Source organism: Pleuronectes platessa, chromosome 18, assembly GCF_947347685.1.
Source record: "Pleuronectes platessa chromosome 18, fPlePla1.1, whole genome shotgun sequence".
Taxonomy (NCBI): domain Eukaryota; kingdom Metazoa; phylum Chordata; class Actinopteri; order Pleuronectiformes; family Pleuronectidae; genus Pleuronectes; species Pleuronectes platessa.
The window spans coordinates 3594241-3613127 of record NC_070643.1 but is presented as its reverse complement, the minus strand read 5'-3'; the positions used below and the strand labels follow the sequence as shown (position 1 = coordinate 3613127).

Here is an 18887-nt window from a genome sequence, read left to right as displayed (position 1 = left end):
TGTATGGATTATATACTCTGTTTTTATCCTGACATTCAGTGGTGTGCTTTTCTGGTACAAAGGGTTAGGGTTAGAGTGACAAAGCAGAAAATGCTATTGATTAGACCTCAACTCTAAGTGTGTCAGAAGACAAAGCAGATGGGCAGGTTAACCCCATGTCATGTCTACATGTACAGCACACAGCAGAACAATATTGATCTCCAATGAGATGCAGAGCGTCACACAGAGAAATGGTGATGGGGGCAAAAACAAATTACAGTAGCTGAACAAAGCTCCTCACTATGATTAGGGTGATGTATTGATTGAACAGTGGGATAAGTGACCATTGTGATTTACGGACGGATCCCGATTCTTTTGTTCCTGCTCTTTTTGTTGTATTTTTATATATATAAATGATAAATTATGGCTTTAAAGTCTCTAATACAGTATTTCTGGTCTGGTAACTATTGTCATTAATTAAACGGTCCCCTGGAATATAAGGGGTATGCTAATAGATTAAAGTAAGAATAAAAATGTATTCATGTGTGTAAATAGAGTCCATTGCTCACCGGATGAAAGCAGGATGACCGCCTGAAGAAGAGCAACCTCAGAGTCGTCCAAGTTAAAGGAGGACAGCGACACGCCGAGGTCGAAGATGGCGTCTGAGACCACGCCCAGGCCTCCGTTCTTAAGCTGACCCCGTGTGACCGCCATCTCCCCGTTCAGCGTGAGAGTCTCGCTCTCAGGATCATAGCGAACTGCCGCTCGCAGCGACATGATCTCCATGCAACAGCCTTTCAACAGGATGATCTGGTCTTCACAAGGCAGCTGAGCATAAGAAACCGGAGGAGAACATTGTTATTATTAAGTCTGTAAATAACTACGAATTTAATGTTACACTTCTATTTAATCTATTCCAATTAATTGCTAGACCCATCATGTTAAATCATATAAGAATATAATTCAACATGTATGAAGAAAATACAATCACCAAAAGTAAAAAAAAACATTAAAAACCAATCAACATTTAAATAATTTACCTGTTTTGAAATTGTCATTTTGAATTATGGGCTCTTATAAGTAACTGTTGTCTTTGCTTCACTTTGACAATAAATTAAAACCTACGTTTGTTCGATGATAGGTATCACCTGAACTAAATTAAACTAGTTGCAACAACAACTTTACATGTATTTTTCCTAATAAATAAATGAGAAATGTTTGTCCACTACACTGGAAATTATGAATATTAAAAAAAAAAGAGCTAGGGAACACGCTACATTTTAAGAAGCAGTGACACTTACCTCACAAAACATAGGCAGTTTTTTGGCAAAGTCCACCACTCGGGTTATGGCAGGGGTGATAATTTTTGTAAACTGACTGAAGGCTTCTATATCCACTTTGTTTCCTTCAGGTGTATTTGCCATGGACGCTTGACCAATTTCCTCAGGCTGGGAAGACAAGACGGGAGCGTCAGTGTCTCAATGGTCTCCATGTTTGTATGAAAAATTCAAGAGCCTTCAACAGCGTTTTCTAAGTACATTATATAACCTAGCAGTGAGAATATAATTCTCACTGTCAACTACATGGAATACAATAAACCATGTAGTTGAAAGTAATGTGATGTGTAGATGTAAATGGGGACGTTTTATACAACTTATTTAAATGTGTTAAACATGGGAATGACAGTAAATGGTTGGGGGTGAGACTACACACTGTATCAGGCTCCATTTTCTCATTTTTAATATGTATGTTTGTCTGCTGTATCTCACCTTATCTTCCTTCACCCCCGCTGCACTCTGGTCAGAAGTATAGAATAAATTACATGTTATTTCATTAAGAAGCATAGCTTCCTCGACCTGTTGGATAATCAACAGGAATTGTGAAGTTTCAATGAAGAACCCGTCTCAAGCCAACTAAAAAGAAGACATGTTAGAACTGACAGATGAGAGAGTGTGCAGATAGAGAACAGTGGAAGACAGAAATCCAAGATGGGTTTCTATGGCGAGAATCAGGCCCACGACTCAGAAATACTCGACCGTGGACGACGCTGACATTCGTGACGACGGCTTATGCGACTAAAATCTGCCAAAACCTCAATCAGATTTTTTTTAAGAAGTAGTGAATGCTGCTTTACAGTTCAATACCATCATGTCCTATTTTGTTGCGAGTACCATGAATTCATTCTAATAGGAAAAATGTCCGTCTCAACAAAAATCTAATTTCAACACTGGTTAGAAAAAACATCCTCCTATTCAAGCTGTTCAGAGCAGAAGGTCGGAAAAGGACCGGCTGTGCAGACTAAACATTGATCACAGGATTTTTAACCGCAGATGACGAGAGGTTTAAAAAGTACAACCAACCGGAACAAGTAAAAAAAAAAAAAGAACGGGGAGACAAACACTCCTGGTGAGTTCTGAGTGTTTCCTCTGATGCTGCCATAGAAACCCAATGTAAAGTCAGCAGCTGACAGATTTTCAATCTGGACACAGCGATTCAACTTCACAGAAAGGAATAAAAATTAGTCAAATAAACAAAAAGATTAGGTGAGAAATCGAAAAGCTGAAATCAGAAAGAAAGAAAAGTGAAACAGCATGAAAAAAAGCAAGTCATTAGTATCAGCAATCAACGATCATCGCACATAAAAAAAACAGAGGAATAAGATGTTCCATTATAAATAAGAGCAGAAACATTGAGGAACACACTTTTCTCCATCGTCCAGCTAATTCTCCCCACTCTACAAGGAGATACAAAAAAACACATGGACATATTAACACGGGGATCAGTGGAACAGCGGTTGTGGTGGAGGCGGAGGAGACAGGGGCATGACTTGGAAGGGGTCTGAGAGGGATGGGAGGCGAAGGTAGGGGGGAGGGAGGGGGTTGGACTTGATAAGGCAGGGTAATCGATACAATGAAGCCCGTGGTCAGAAAGGAGGGAGGGAGGAGGGCGATGTCTCACCAGGAATTTCCGCTTCTGCTTCCAGTGGTTGCCCTGGGCATTCGTGGACATATGGGCGTCAGTCACCATACGGATGACGTCCCACTCCTCCTGGGTGGGCTCCAGTCGGTCCCACACCGTCTTCTGCAGCTCCTCCTTCCGACGGCGCTCCCGGTTCTCCTCGATTAGCTTGCGCTTGGCCAACCGCTTGCTGTCGTTCAACACCACTGGGGTGGAGGGAGGGGAGGCACAGGAGAAGAAAAAGGGAGACAATGAGAGTGGAAGAGGAGAGAGAAGGAGGGAGAAGAAGGCATGTGCGTGACCACACCGGACATAGAAGTTTGGCAGAAGTAAAATGTTCAAACAAGAAAGAAAATCAAATTTAGTTTCGGTGCACATAACCAGCGAATAAAATCAAACACAATTTTCACAAGTAGCTCTTTACTTATAGGTTTAAATCGTTTTTTGCTTGGTCAACTATTTCACTCTTACAAGAAATGATAAAACTAGAAACCATGAGCTGAGTTTTAGCCTAAACACATTTGATACTTAAAAGTGATAAATCCACCCAAAGGTCTATATTGTGAACTTTAAAACATTCACTACGAGCTTAAAATATAGCTGATTTAACAAGTCCACGATGAAAGATGCCTTATTTGACCTGTTGACTTTCAAATAAACAGAATTGTGCAGTTTTGAGTCGGTACTGGAGTCAGATCAATTTCATTTCAGTTGTGAAAAATTCCTTTGTGTTCAAGGAAAATGTCCAGAGAAACTCCCTAAATCACCTTTACACCAAAAGTTATTTTCTAACTGTTTCATTATTTTCTTGATTTATCAATTCAGAATTTGCTCTATAAAATGTTAACCCTATTTTTTCATTACAATTAATTGATTTTCAAAAATACTTCAATAGCCATAATTAGGTAAAGTGCAAATCTGCAGGTTGATGTTCTTCATTAGAGGAAACAAACAAACACCAACGAAGCAGCCACAACATTGAGAAGTAGACAGGGCAACATTAATTTGTCTCAAGCACCACTTGGCTGAGCTAATTCAACTTACAGTCGGTCGCCATTCCCACCACAATGCACTTCTTGAAGCGACATTCCTGGCACTGATTCCTGGTCACTTTGTCGATGACACATTTCCCCTCATACTTGCAGGCATAGGTCGGGTTGAGATTCTTCTGGATCGTCCGCCTGAAGAAACCCTAGAAAAGCAGACGGCCGGATGCTCAGAACGGTTTTCAAACGACGACGACGAGTGCATGAAGCTGCAGCTACGATTCACTGAGACTCGCTCACGTTACCTTGCAACCTTCACAGGTAATGCAGCGATAGTGGTAGCCTGTGGCTTTGTCCCCGCACACTACACATAGCTCATCCTTGTCCAGGTAACTTGGTATGTACCCTGGAGAGAAGAACAGACGGTCAATATTAGATTTGATTGAAAATAATGTGTTCAGATGTTCAACCCGATTTTTTAAATATGTTACACAGTAGACGGTTAACTAAGGTGTTATTGTAATAAAGCCTTATTAGTTTCAACGTATAAGTATTTGTTTTGCTTTGTTTTCATTTCGTGTCATTTGTAACTTCTGTCCTCTCGCAGACTTGTATGGAAATGCTGATGTTGTGTAAAGTCATAAAGATAGACTGACTCCTAGACGACCCCAAATTTGAACAGCACAGATTTCCACGTACAGCACAGTTGCTTCCAGATGTCCCACTGTGTTAACACCTGCCCCTTATTTGGGATTCAACTTAATGAGATCAGTACTTTGACCTCTGAGACTGGAGGTTCAGAAACTGATCAATACTTTTTTGGGGGGTTTGTGAAGAAAGCAATAAATCATCTCTCATCGGCCTTCTGTTGCCTCTACATCAATCAATAAGAAACCCCGGCCGCCTGAAAAAAACTCCAACCCTCAGATGCGCCAAGTGCCGCTCATAGATTTGCAACCACATGATGCTCTAAGTCTTGGATTTACACTTATTGGACCTAAATTGAAAATGCCAGACTTCATTGATTCATCAATTAAAAAGGAGTCTTCCAAAACTATTCCAGGGAATAACAAAGACACATCGAACCCTACATCGAGAGACCATCTAACAATGGAAGCAATTCAATCACCTAATTCACAACTGTAAACCTTCAAAGTCTACATGCAACAGTTTTGCCTAAAGAAAATCTCTCGTTCTCTTTGACGATGTAAACAATCAGGATCTAATTTCGTACCTTTTCTGTGAGCACCCTGCATCCACTGTAGGTGCGAGAAGTCGGGTTTGATCTCAGGAAAGTACTCAGGCTGATGGTGGCAGTGACTAAGAGGGATCTCCATGCTGCAATACTCGTTCTTAAAAACAGGCGAGCCACCAGTGTAAGAGCAAGAGTAGTGCTGGCTGGGCCAAGTCTGCTCCATGCAGGGCGGATGGTGCAGGGGCTGGGGCTCAAAGTGGCCATACCCGGGCCCCTCACCTGAGTACATGCAGTGTTCCCCACTGCCCTGCATCGTGTAGCCTCCCATGCCAACATGAGGCATCTCATACATGTCTGGTATGCAGTAGTTCATCATGGAGAGCCACAGAAGAGCAGCATAAAAAGTTCTGGGTAAAGTCTTTCTCACAAAAAAGGAGACAGAGTCAGATGTAGAGCATCAAGCCACCTGAGTGACAGTTTGAAGCTTACGGTAAAAAAAAAATAATCGCGAAGAACTTTACTCTACGTAGACGCACTAGCATTTGTCCACGAAATCCAAAGACCACGGACGACACCTAGCAACTGTCCCACCTGCCACCATCCGGCTGAATTGAGGAGCAGAGGTTTATGACGACGTGGAGCTCTAATCTTCTGCTCCACAAATCCTAGATGTGCCACAGACACTGGTGATGTCACAGATTAAGACCTCGCGTGTTGTTAATAACATGCCCTCAAGTGGAAGAACAACTCCTTGGACAGCAAAGTTCCAAAAAACACTTGATAAAGAGATGAAAAATAAGTAATGGCACTTTATATCATCTAAAAATCCTTAGTTCTAGCACCCCTGGTATCTTACTTAACCCCCTAACCTTTGTGTATAAAGCCCTGTGCTTATCCTGTCGGTATTTCACACAGAATCCGTAAACAAGCTTGCTTAGATCACTATTTAGTGAACGTTATGACACTAAGAAGATTTCAAGGAGTTTGACATACACACATAACCCTTACTTCTTACAGTTAAGACTGTAATATGTATTTAAGCTCTATACGACACGGCAAAGCTAAGGCACAGACAGCAAGCGGGGAAGGACGGAAAACTTGACTTCATTTTAAATATACGAATTCCTGAGATGAGGTAAGACCTTCTAAAGGAACAATAACCAAAATAACTTTAGATTAGATTACTGGACAAATCAAATGAACAAAATAAAACAATTTTTACAATCGTTTGTATGATGCATACCATTATATGTATTTCATGAACATCAAAATGTACAACTCAGAATTAAATTTTAAAAGCATTAACAACAACAATGGTTTTATCAAATATTTTTCTAAAAATGTATTTTTTTAAGATTGATTAACTTTATATCACATTATTTCTTATAAAAATATATTTCATAATTTGCGTGGTAATGACACTTTTCAGCCTAAAATAAGACAGGTTGTAATTCGCAAAGAAATCTATATTTTGTTTCCCCAAAATATAAGACACATGCGCAATGCATTGATTGAGACATTGCGTGATCTGTTTTAGATAATACACCGACTCAGCCATATTGATTAGGCCTCCTGTTCTATAAAGATGGGATAAGCCTTATGGCGATGATGTCTATCTGTTTCGATTCATTATGACTTCTTTAATAATTTTACTGTTCTTTATAGTTCACTATTACACGTTGTTCTACCAAGTGCTTCCTAGGAATGCTACTGCTGCTGCCGATGTAAACACAAACAAACAAACACACATAATGACGCACAACCTTTAAGAATCCAAAAGGAACATCTTCGTTGACAGGTTGTTGATTTAAAATGATGACTATTAATGCAGAATTCATTGCAACAACAACAATCTAATTTATCTTCTTTGTGAAAATGTGCTGTTTACTTTTACTTTTTATTCATACAAGTACTTTCTCTGATATTTTGAATATATAGTGTTCTGTTAGAATTAAGAGACAAATCCTTACATTTTATGTAAAGCCCTATCTAGCATACTTTCCACATTTCATTTCATATTACCTGTTTTCGTAAAGATTAATTCAAAGCTAGACCATTACAGTTTCATTTGAATGACCAACCATGATATTAACTATGCTATTATATACTAAGATTCTTAATAAAGAGTAAATAAAAACACGCCTTTTTACTTTGCACCTAGAATACAGACACTCAATATCTGTTGAACTCAATTTACTTCCCGTCGAGAGTAGCGGCTTTTGTGGCATTATTTAGTTTTTCTATTCTGAGACACAAGGAGGGAGCTCCAAATTGATCACAGAAGCTCAAAAAAATTAAAATAACATAGAGGACTACCTAAACATAATTAATTATTTACTTTCAGTAAAACTATTACATATACCTGCCGGCTATTCAAGAAAAACATCCAGAATAAGATCTGTTTTTATTCGTCTGTCGCTTCGATTCTTGTTTGTTTACAGTTTTTAAGTTAAGATCTGATCACGCAGATGTCTTTTATCTTCTTACCAAACTGCCAGACTAAGTACTACAACACATACCACAAGAAGGTGGGTTACCAACATGGAGACATGTGAATGCACGAACACATGGTAAAGTCTGAGTAAAGACGCGTGCAGTTTTGGCTTTAGATCCCTGCTGCTTGCACTGATCTGAACTCCCTGAATCGCAGTCAGTCTGCACTCTTGCAGCGCACGATCAATACTCTTGGTGTATACAGGATTATAGAGAAATACAGATAATCAGGCCTCTGATGTACATTTGACTGCAAAAGTTGACACATTTTTAAGTTTTGTTCAAGATGATTTACAAATACATTGGAGTTCCTCATCTCACTCCATACAGTTTGACAATTGGGGATGTTGGAGACCCCCCGCCGCATTAGAGTTAAAGCTTCTTCTTAGTTTTAGCCTTAGAGGTGTCAAAGCAACCCTATTCACTTATCACATCCTAAATTAGTCTTCCATATTGTTTTTGAATTTGAATAAAATTCGTTGTTAGGTTCCCCCAAAAGCTTGAAAATATGAACAGAGTATAAGTGAAATTACATAGTTTGAATACTTGAACTAACAAGAGAGCTTTTTTTTTTACAATAAATAACATTACTTTTATACTTTACATGTGTCACTATGTAAATTAATTATACCTTTTAATTTCACCTTAACCTGGTATTATTCTTTTCTGCTTTTTCCTATTTTGTTGACAATTCTGAGCTTTGTGAATAATAAAATATAGATCACGTTTGAAAAAAACATTTTCTATGGTTGGAGACGATATATATTTGACCTTAGCTGTGCAAAATCAATATTATTTGCCATATTTATCCAGTATCATTTACTGCCTGTTAAGGTCATATTCAACACAGGTTGTGATAATCCTGTAATACAGGTGGAAACCTAGAGACCACAAGCCAGAAAAACAGATTACGTGTCCTGATATATTATGACACTTAAAGCGACTTAAACGTGTCATCCGACACGTTGAAGTGACAATTCTGACTTTTTAATCTCATTAGATGTGGGATCTGCATGACAGAGATACATTCGTGTACCATGAAGCACGCAGAGTTTCTGCAAAGATCTAAAAAATACGGAACAAAATCAAACAAAAGGGCTACTGACTCGTGAAGCATTGTTGGATAGTCAATTATAACCCTAGAAGTCCATGGTTTCCCAATTCATTTAAAACTAAGTCATGAATGTGTTTTTGAAGACATACATCTGCCACTATGTAAAGCTAAAAAAACTATATATACATATATACACATTAGGTATCAGGGCCACTTAAAAGGAAAACAAATATATGAACTATCAAGAATATAGTCGAAATATTACGAGATTAAGTCATAATTGTACAAGAATTTGGTTGAAATTAATGATAACTTAGAACAATGCTTTATAAATACCAACGATAGATCATTTTAGGCTTCATGCTATGTTAGAAGGGGAATATCAGAAAAACAGAATCATCTGCAGTACAATGGAGCAATTATTGTGTTGAGTGTTAAGTTCTACTTAAGAACAATTCTCACAAATAACAACATACTATACAATCAGCACAAAATTATTGCATCCACATTAGTTTCAGATTGTGAGAGAAAATTAGTCTTTTAGAGAAAGAAATGACTTGGAGGAAGTTGCCTCTTCTGTGGTGGAGGAAATGTTGGTTCGATCCGTGTGCTGGTCAAAGGGGTTTTGTAAGAATTAGACAGTTCAAGGTTTTGGATGCAGAAGGAGCGGAACTCACCTGCTCAGGACTTTTGTCTCAATTATGAATATTCTAATAATTTTATGTCTTTATTCTCATAAAAATCAGGACATTATTCCTGAAATCCCCGATTTTTTTTACAGTACATATAATATATATGATACATTTAAAAATGATCTTGCCTAATCCTGAGTACTCAGCTTTTCACATGCTAGCAAAAGCTTTGCTGAGTACTGTTAAAATAACTGCTAGTATTGTTGTTATTATTTATTTATATCATTCAGGCCTGTTCAGACGTGTAAATACCAAGTATTGTGTATTGTGAATATTTTCTATAGCAAGAAGCTCATACCTAGGTTTGTACTAACAAGTACACTAGCTATTTTCACAATAATATACTGAACGGCTTAATTTATTTTAAATGTTAAATTTGGGTAAACAGCTGTTTTCATGTAAAATACTTCCATGTAGATTCTGAGCGATATGACAATACATATTGTGTGATGATTAGAAATTATATAAATATATAATGTATTGTTTATTCATGCTGGCAAGAAAATTGCACGGAAGCAAGACCAACAAACACGGAGAAGAATTAATTTGACAATGTGGTAACTCTGAGCAGGAGAAATAGTCCAGCCCTCCAAGACAAAATGAGGCGCTCGTGTCTGAATAAGCCCTTATTCTGCTGTTAGATTAATTTATGTTTTGATATTTTTAACCATATTCACTTTTTTCCATATTCCTATTTGCACACTTTATATTAATATTTAACATTTTGTTACACAATAAATCAAAAGTTTGCACAAAGGTCCCAAATAAAATACAAAATATTGTCAAAACTGAGTAGGTACCTTTCATTTGTCTATATAATAAATACAAGTCTATAATTTAACTGTTGATATACCTTTATATTTTATATATTAGTTTATAATTCATTGAAATTACAGAAAATATTCTACACTGGGGTGTGCATTGCATATGAAATGACCTATATCAGGATATGTTGTTCATATTATTATACACCCAGACATGTCTGTAACAACCATTGCAAAGATTGAATATCCTCACATAAAAAGCAGATCAAGTCATTATATTTACAGCTAAATATTAATGGAGACATATCGTATAACTGAATCACACATTTCATGTTGAGGCAGGTGAGCCGTTCACCAACACAAAGAATCTCGATGTAAGATAAACCTTGATCGTCAGTCTCCTCACGGCTTGTTTGTGTTTACTGAGGTCATCCCTGCATCGTATTTTGCTCCAGGAAAGACAGTGAGTCGGATTTGTTATTTATTTACCAGAATTTCATAAAGTATTTCATTAATAGCGTTATTCTATTTCATCTGTTTCATTTGATGTTTTGGGTGCTTGCTCATTCTTAAGCACAAATATTGAACTATGAGGAATTCAAAAATAATTAATCACTCCATAAAGAAGGACAGTGATTTATAACAAACATTGTTGGTGCATGCTGATACTTTTTAGATTGTAATTCTTCCTCTGAATGCTGAGTTTCTGTTTTTATCTGGAACATTTCTTTGACCCTTCTCTTTGACGCTTCTTTTAATTTTTGCCGTAGTCTCAGACACAATCCTTGTTGTTGTAGCTGATTCCATCTGCGTCACTCTGCTCTTCAGCTCTGGCAAACCGATTACTGCCGTTTATGGTAAAAACACTACATTTGATGCACAGCGGGACAATGTGGTCGCAGACACCAGGTTTGAAACGGAAGGATCTTCCTGACACTGATGGGGTGTAACAGCGTCGTGTTAACTTGTTAGGCGAGGGGCGTGAATGTATAAGATCCTTTTATGCATGAGTGATGCAATGAATCTTTTCACTTGTTTAAACTGTTTTTCTTTTAAACTCATAATAATGACTCAATTATAAACATCAAGATCTTGGTGAAAACCGTTTTTTCTAGTCAAGCGCAAACTCACAGAATCTGAATCTGAAATCACAGCATCCGACAGACATTTAAATCTCACTAATAAAAAAAGTCAAAAATAATTCTTAGTCCTCTTATTTTAAAACTGTACAAACCTAAGAATTCATAAATGATCAATGTATACTATCTGTCTGGATGAACTGTTAAAAAGGCTTAACAAGGGATTACTGACTCCATCTATTCATGAGTGTGAGTGTGTGACAAGTAGATGTGATCAACATGCAGCAGCTGGTAAGAGGCTGGCCCGATGAGGCAAATCTGCTTGTAAAGAGGCCTTGATACCAGTTTAACTTTTTTTTGAGGTGACGTCCTTTACTTGGACTAATCTTGTTTGGAGTTTCTTAAACAACTGTGAACAAACTGTTAAGCGTCAGACAGACAGAGTGTAACGAATCTCAATGCTGAAGCAATCTGTTGTCTGACTGGACAGAGTTAACACCTGCAGGTTCGCCTCGGGAGCTTTTGTGCGATGTATCATTAGTCTGCTGGTCGTAACAATCAAGACAATTCTATTTCTATTTATTTTATTGTGACTTGATGAAAATGAAAACATTGAATACGTTTAGAATTTTTTGCAAAGTCAGCTAAAAAACGAATGGTTTTGCTAATAAGCATGTACGGTACAAAAAGATTTTGATTTAGAACATGCTAATTTAGAGACAATGTAAAAGATCATGTAAAAGGTGTTGATATACATGTATACACCTATCAAGCATTTCCGTATTGAGCAGGTTATTCATGATTTAAAAAGCTACAGTAAGTACACATTCATTATATAAATAGGCTTGATCATAATGAGTTAGTATTGAGCTAATTTTATAGTCTATTATATATATGCTATTCCATGTACTAAAACAATTATTTAATTTAAACATTTAAAATTGTCTTTCTTTACTTACCTTAATTTTTTGGGATTTCTCAGATGTTTTTTTTTTCTTACCTGATCTAATAAAAAAAATTGGAAAAGTATTTCCAGAAGAATATTCCACATTTCCTGTGTGAAATCATGCTGAGTAAATAACCACATATATACGGTCCAACAGCTACCTCCAGGCAGTCCTGGCAATCGGCCGAGATAAACCTTCCTATTTTGTGCCCATGCAAACAGGAACATAGTTTCTCTATCGATGGCACCTCAGCACAGTGGCCCTGCAGTTGGCTTCTGCACAGATATATTCCCTCCCTGATTGATTACTTTAGGACTTGGGGTTCAAAGCCGGTCATGAACAATTTCTGGATGTGAGGGATCTCGTTTCCCTTAACTGACATGATGCCCTGAGTCAGATGTCCCCGGCTACACTGGGTTACCTGAGGAGGGCACATTAGTCGGAACCTTTCCCCTTAAAGTGCATGGTAAGCTCAAGGGCAACAGCAGAAGGCTCCAATTGGTAAAGGTTAGAGTTGGAGAGGATTATCCTGAACTTTGGAAGGAAGTAATCTATTTGAGATATACTGCAGTTTTTTTGTTCACATTACCCACAACCCAAAATTGTGATTCAAATCATTGTATGTACAGTGTGCAGTAAATGATCTCTTGCCTCCTAGTCAGCATCATGATCTGTATGCTGAGCAATCCATACTGTGAAATATTCGTGCATCAGACACAAGGACTGCCTGACCCGCCAAGTGGGATTTAGGCAGTTATAGTTAAGTGAGGCAAGGTTCAAGTGCAGCTCCAGGCCCTTGACTGCACAGCACTAAACTTAAAAGGTCCTTGTCTGAAAACCTTTGCCTTATTGACATTAAACATTAAAAAGGAAATGCAACCAAAATATGCTTTCTTACTAATGGGCTTTAAATGTGAGCATATAAGGAATCAGTACAGGGAGCATGGAATGAGTTATGCCGCAGAAGAAAGACAGAGGACCGAAGAAATCCGTGATCAAGTTTGCGTGTCTGATGGATTTGGGATTAAACATCACGGAAGATCGAATCAGGTGGTTAAACAAGTCAAAATGAAACACTCTCACAGCAGCATCATGAAAAACACCTCCCAGCTAACCACTAAAATGATGTTACTCAATTGTACTGTATGTTTATTCTGTAAACTCTAGTGACTCCTGAAATGGTCAATTCATGACAGCCCCCTTATTCATCCTTTTTGACTATTCATACTTATATGCATATTCAGATCCTGGATTTTATGTTTCTGTCTCTGCTTTAGCCACTTAACCTAGTTTTTATTTTGTTTGAGGTTCATCTTACTTTGAGTTCCCTATGTCCTGCCTCGGATCTCCTGTCAAAGTTGACAACACGCTTATTTCACATTTGGTCGCTCTTCTGCTTGCAGAAAATGTTAAAATATCGTTTTAAAGTGTGTGAATCAGACCAGAGCTGAGTGGTTGGTGTGTGAAAAGCCCCCGCGCCCCATCTTTTATCATCCAAGGAAATATACAAATCTTTAGTTTGAGGCAAAGAATATATATTTAAAATGCGTGCGGCGTGCCCTATAAGTCTTGCTCATGTATTAAAAAGTGTTTTGATAGCCATAGACATAAACTTCTAGTCATTGTCACAAACAGTCCATCAGAATTGCTTTTGTTCCCTTCACTGACCCCAATAGGAAGTCTGTAAATTAACTACTGCTGAGAGAGGAATGAATCATCACACAGCTATTTCTTGGGGCTAAACATTATTTAATGAGATCTCTCCTGAGACGGATAGAACTGAACCTCAATTAAACTTACACACCACAACACGCAGACAAAACCAGAAAAGTTCAAATTAAGGTCAGAGAAGGATGCCGGAAGTAAATGCTAGACATAACTAGAATGGCACTAGGTTGAACACACACCATATATTGAAAAAAAAAAACTAAAGATAGAAACAGCATAAACTAGAAGGGGACTTTCACACACCTCTGCCAAGGCTGGTGCAATATCTCGCCATTTTAAAGAAAGGGAAAAAATTAAATCCTGGATCTGCCCATACCTGCTTCAAGATGTAATTGGTTCGTCCTTGGCTCATATCCTACCCCTCCACAAAATGACATGGAAATTACATAATAACAAATAAACAACGGAGATCAGTGTTAAGGCCTTAATAAGGAGGGAGGTGACAAAAAACACACAGAAGTAAAACACTTGCCTACAAATATTCTGTTCATAATGCCAGTGATTTGGATTTGTGACAAGTCCAACAGCTACTCAAGAAAAGGTCCAAGTAGATTTGCACCAGGTAATTTTCCAGAGAGAACGCTCAACATCATCACGTGATGGAGATCTTTTTCACCTCACTTGAGGATCAGCAGAGAAATCCACTGCCTCGTGCAGAAGACTGACGGGCCGGTTTAGGACATATTTGGGGATATCGGGAAGTTAACTGCTTACTTCAACTGCTAACTTCAGGAGAAGCTGTAAATAGGGTGTTTTTGGTAGTTTTTATTCCTCTTGTTGAGAGTTAAGGACGGAGGATGTTTCACCTTGTTAGAGCCCTATAGAAAAAAAATTAATTTGTGAATTTGGGCAATAAAAGTTAAACGTGATTGATTGATGATTGAAGTGATAGAAACGACAGTCAACATTGGGGTTACTGGACACAGCTCTCAATTAGTAAAGAAATGTTTGTTTAATGTTGAACTTGAATGATCTTTCTAGACTATTAAGTAAACTGCTGTTAATGCAAACACTGGCAAGTTGAAAGAGCAAAAAAGTTAAACAGGTACTTCAAGTCAATGTGGTTGATTTACTAATCTAATGTAAGGCTCTATGGAAAGATGTAGGACGTGCTATTACAAACCGAATTCATGCTATGAATTCATGCTATGAATTCATGCTATTGAGTGTCAGATAAGCATATATAAGTAATTATCACACCAATTTCAGACATTTTTAACTGAACTGAGATATTTTTTAAAGTTTTATGCGGACAGTCATCAGAGAGGTTTAGAGACAAGTCTCATACATTCACAGCAGCCCCCGACTGAAGAGTCCTTGAATGCACCAGTGACCAGTGGAGAGTAGATAAGAGCTGCCAGCCATGATGGATGGCATAATGTCTGTCTGCCTATCCCCCAGTTCTCTCGACTGTGACGTTTTTTTGGATGACTGGTTCTCCAAAGAATTGAAAACACAGACATCAAATTACCTAAATAAACTCTACACAACCATCCAACTGACTAACGGTTGTACCTTATCACAGTTATGACACAGGACTTTGACACCATGGAACATTGCACTGTGAGTTCATAAATCATGACAAACCGTGCCCATCAGGTTTGAAATTAAACAGACAAATCTTTGTCTGGTAAATTTTTTTTTTTTAGAAAAGTGCAGTTCACGGTTTGAAATTAAACAGACAAATCTTTGTCTGTCAAATTTTTTTTTTTTTTAGAACTGCTCGTCTAAAAACTGACTCACAACGCACTTCCTCTGGTTTTCACAGAAACACACACAGAGTTTAACGTCTATCGGATGAATGGTTGGCGGGTAATTGGATACACAGTCAAAGGAAGATTCCTTTTTTATAGTCAGTTGTGACCACTCATCTTATAAACTTCTTTGCTGAGCACACAGGGAAGTTCAGTGTTGATTGTAGTTTTTTGGGGGATGAGCCTTTATTTTCTCGCAGTATCAAACATGCTACCTGACATGAAGGAAAAGATTAGGAGGTACGAGGGCAGTGAAGCATCAGGACATGTCAGGGTTTTAAAAAAGCACCTCAACTGCACAATAGGCCTCCTGCCCCCTCACACAGACACTATTACTGCAGAGAGGGTATCATTTCATGGCAGGTGTATCGCTCAGGACCTGAGAAAGTGCAGTGTTGACTTTGCAGTTATTTGGATGATACTCTCAAGAAAACCGCATGATGGATTACTTCAGGCCAAGCCATCAGCACCTCAGGCAATGCACTACTAGCTTTTGAAATTGGCCTCCCTGTCCTTCAGTTTTACGAGAAGCTCTGCTGGATCTTTATGTCACTGGTGGGTAAGAGTGATGGAAACAGAGAAAGAGAGGGCAGTAAAAAGTATCCACTACATGTTTGCAATTACAATTAGAGTTAAAAATGGTGCCACAAGTCTCTTCAGACTTTTTGATAGAAGGTATAATCCTTTATCCCAGGAGTAGAATGCAGGATTAGGGCTGTCACTAACGATTATTGTCATTATCGATTAATCAGCCAATTATTTTCTTGAAAATAGAATGGTGTAAATATACATACAAATATTCTGGAGACTAGGATGACATTATTGGAACTGTCCGAACCCCAATCACCTAATTTATTATAATTTAAGACTAAGAAATGCTGCGACTTAGTGCATCTGAAAACCTGAAACTTAATCTGGTTCTCAAAACATACACACATTCATACAGTGCATCTATGTGCACACAGCAAACATACACATCACACACACAGCTGTCAGGGGCAGGTTGAGGTTCCACGTGCTGGAGGACACTTGGGGTTAGTGGTAGACCCGCTCTAGCTCCTGAGCCACAGCGGCCCCATAGTTTGATTGATTACATGTTCACAGCATGTTAGAACCAGCTACAATCGCCTCAAACAGGTTACACCTTGCATGCTCCTTTTTGTCACTGTGTCAACACAGACATTTGTATTCACGCTTCATTATCCTGACATTGTTCATGTATGATGCAAGATAAACCTGATGAGAATGCTGTCCTTGTTCCTGAACACCACAGCATGGTGGAGCTCATGCTATTGAGCTTTTGCCATTTGCACTGAGGTCTCTTGGAAATCGGTTTACCCTGCTAATTAACAAACGAACAAACATACATATGTCAAGGCCCAACAGTCCCTTAATGAAACCACATTTAAATTCACTAGATCCAGATTGTTGTCTTGCTCGCCACCAAATTGCACACACATATAAATATCAGTCCCCTAAACATACCAGATTTTAAACAAATCTATATCTATGAATTATTTTCAGAGAACTCAGTCTGGATCCACCCCCTGATCTGGATTCGCCCCAAAATGTGAAGTTGCACAATGACAATAGACATGCAGAAAATAAATCTCAGCTTAAATTGCAATTAAGTCATTCAAATGCTACCACTCAGAGGAGAGTTTGGATTCATGTGAGATTATGGATTCATTAAGATTCATGTTGGACATAAATATTGTTGGATTAAATACATTTAATTATATTTCGCATTCATTCGTGGGTTTTTATGTGTTATCTAACCAACCCAGACAACCAAATCTTAGCTCAGCCTTCAGTCAAATGAAAACATTGTCTCTGTCTGCAGCTACTCCTCCATATATCTACAATGAAATTATGTTTGAACTAGATTTCAGTAAGCCATTCCTCATGAGCTTAGTGGATGATTTAAGTGATGGATTATGATTTTTGTTGATAAGAAAAAGCCCACGAAAATATGAAAAACCCAGAGAAAACATTTTTCCTCCAAATGACTCATTATCCACATCTCCTGATCTAAACAGAATCAATCATGTCATTGAAAGCATTCACCAGGATGTCAAGCAAAAGCGGAAGGAGGTTAGAATCAGAGGCAGCTCATCACGAGTGCCGCAGAGCACACGCAGACTGACAAGAGAGGAGGAAAAGCAGTGCTGAGAGGGAGGATAAATATTACCATTTTGAATGGCCTCATCTTTCCAGGGGGGGGAGCAATTTTCTGCTGGCTCTAAAATAGATGGGAGAGGCACTTTTAAAGAAAGCTGCTTGCTCAGTGAAACAGGTGGCAGAGGCAGACTCTAACTCCTCTGCCTTTCATATCAAACAAATGCATTCAACAGCGAGTCTGATAAAATGTCAGTCCTAACACAGAGGCGTCAAAACATTTATTTTTCACAGTGCTCTTGTCGTTGGTCTCATGGTTTTACAGAGAGTAAGTATCCTCATGTGATGTAGGTGAGCTTGTGTCTCTCGTGCCGGATCAGCGAAGTCGATGGAACCGGCTTAATCTACACGCGACAGCCAATTCACTTTGTAAATTATATCTGTGGTGTACACAGAGTCGCTCAAATAGTCTGTTACAACCTGATATAAATAACCCTCGTCCATGATGAGCCAGGAGGGTATGAATTGTCTTTAAAGGGCTTAACTGAACCAAACTGTCCTTGTGTGTACTGCACAGACTGTGATAAAAAGGTAATGGGGTAAATTGTGGTTATTTGGTGCACAGTGGCTTATCATATTTCAAACTCTCAAATCAAGAGAAAATTTGGCAAATTAGAAATAAAGTATTTTGTTAAGTTGTTTTTGAATATAATTATGCCTTCCTGCTGCCAGAAACCAGTTTTCACACTGATGTTAAATGAGGTTCCCTGGTGGTTCATCCTCAACCAGTAAAAACCACTGAACACAAGTGGCTTTCAGGTGCCATGATGATGGTATGTATTCTAAAGCATTCTGCACACGATCATCAGTATACATGTTGCAAGAGCAGAGCTCATGATAGTGCAGTGAAGATTCATGTCACCATAATATGGCCAAAACGTCATTAAAAGCATAATTGATTATTACTGTCTGCCAGTAACAAATCTGGTCGGACTGTTGTTATTCAACAGAGTGGAGAGGCAGAAAGAGTTACTCTACTTTAAGTGCCACTGGTTTCATAAGTGAACCATCAATTGACACAAAATTCTACCACTATAATAATCAATACAAAAGATTGACAACTGGGTTCAGAAATATATT

The 18887-nt window shown here is 38.2% G+C and overlaps 1 protein-coding gene across 6 annotated transcripts in view; it reads right to left on the bottom strand.

Annotated features, from left to right (window-relative positions):
* thrb (thyroid hormone receptor beta) overlaps positions 1-18887 on the bottom strand; it is a 109120-nt gene that overhangs the window by 6531 nt on the left and 83702 nt on the right. For 4 of the 6 annotated variants that reach the window (XM_053446639.1, XM_053446638.1, XM_053446637.1 and 1 more), the window contains 7 exons: positions 17821-17871; positions 4229-4329; positions 3982-4129; positions 2938-3143; positions 1749-1835; positions 1281-1427; positions 549-807 (listed from right to left, as the gene is read on the bottom strand). In XM_053446639.1, the coding sequence (XP_053302614.1) occupies positions 549-807; positions 1281-1427; positions 1749-1835; positions 2938-3143; positions 3982-4129; positions 4229-4329; positions 17821-17871 (999 nt within the window). Of the gene's footprint in view, positions 1-548; positions 808-1280; positions 1428-1748; positions 1836-2937; positions 3144-3981; positions 4130-4228; positions 4330-5157; positions 14237-17820; positions 17872-18887 lie in introns of all 6 variants that reach the window. The other 2 variants (XM_053446642.1, XM_053446641.1) reach the window with 2 other exon arrangements.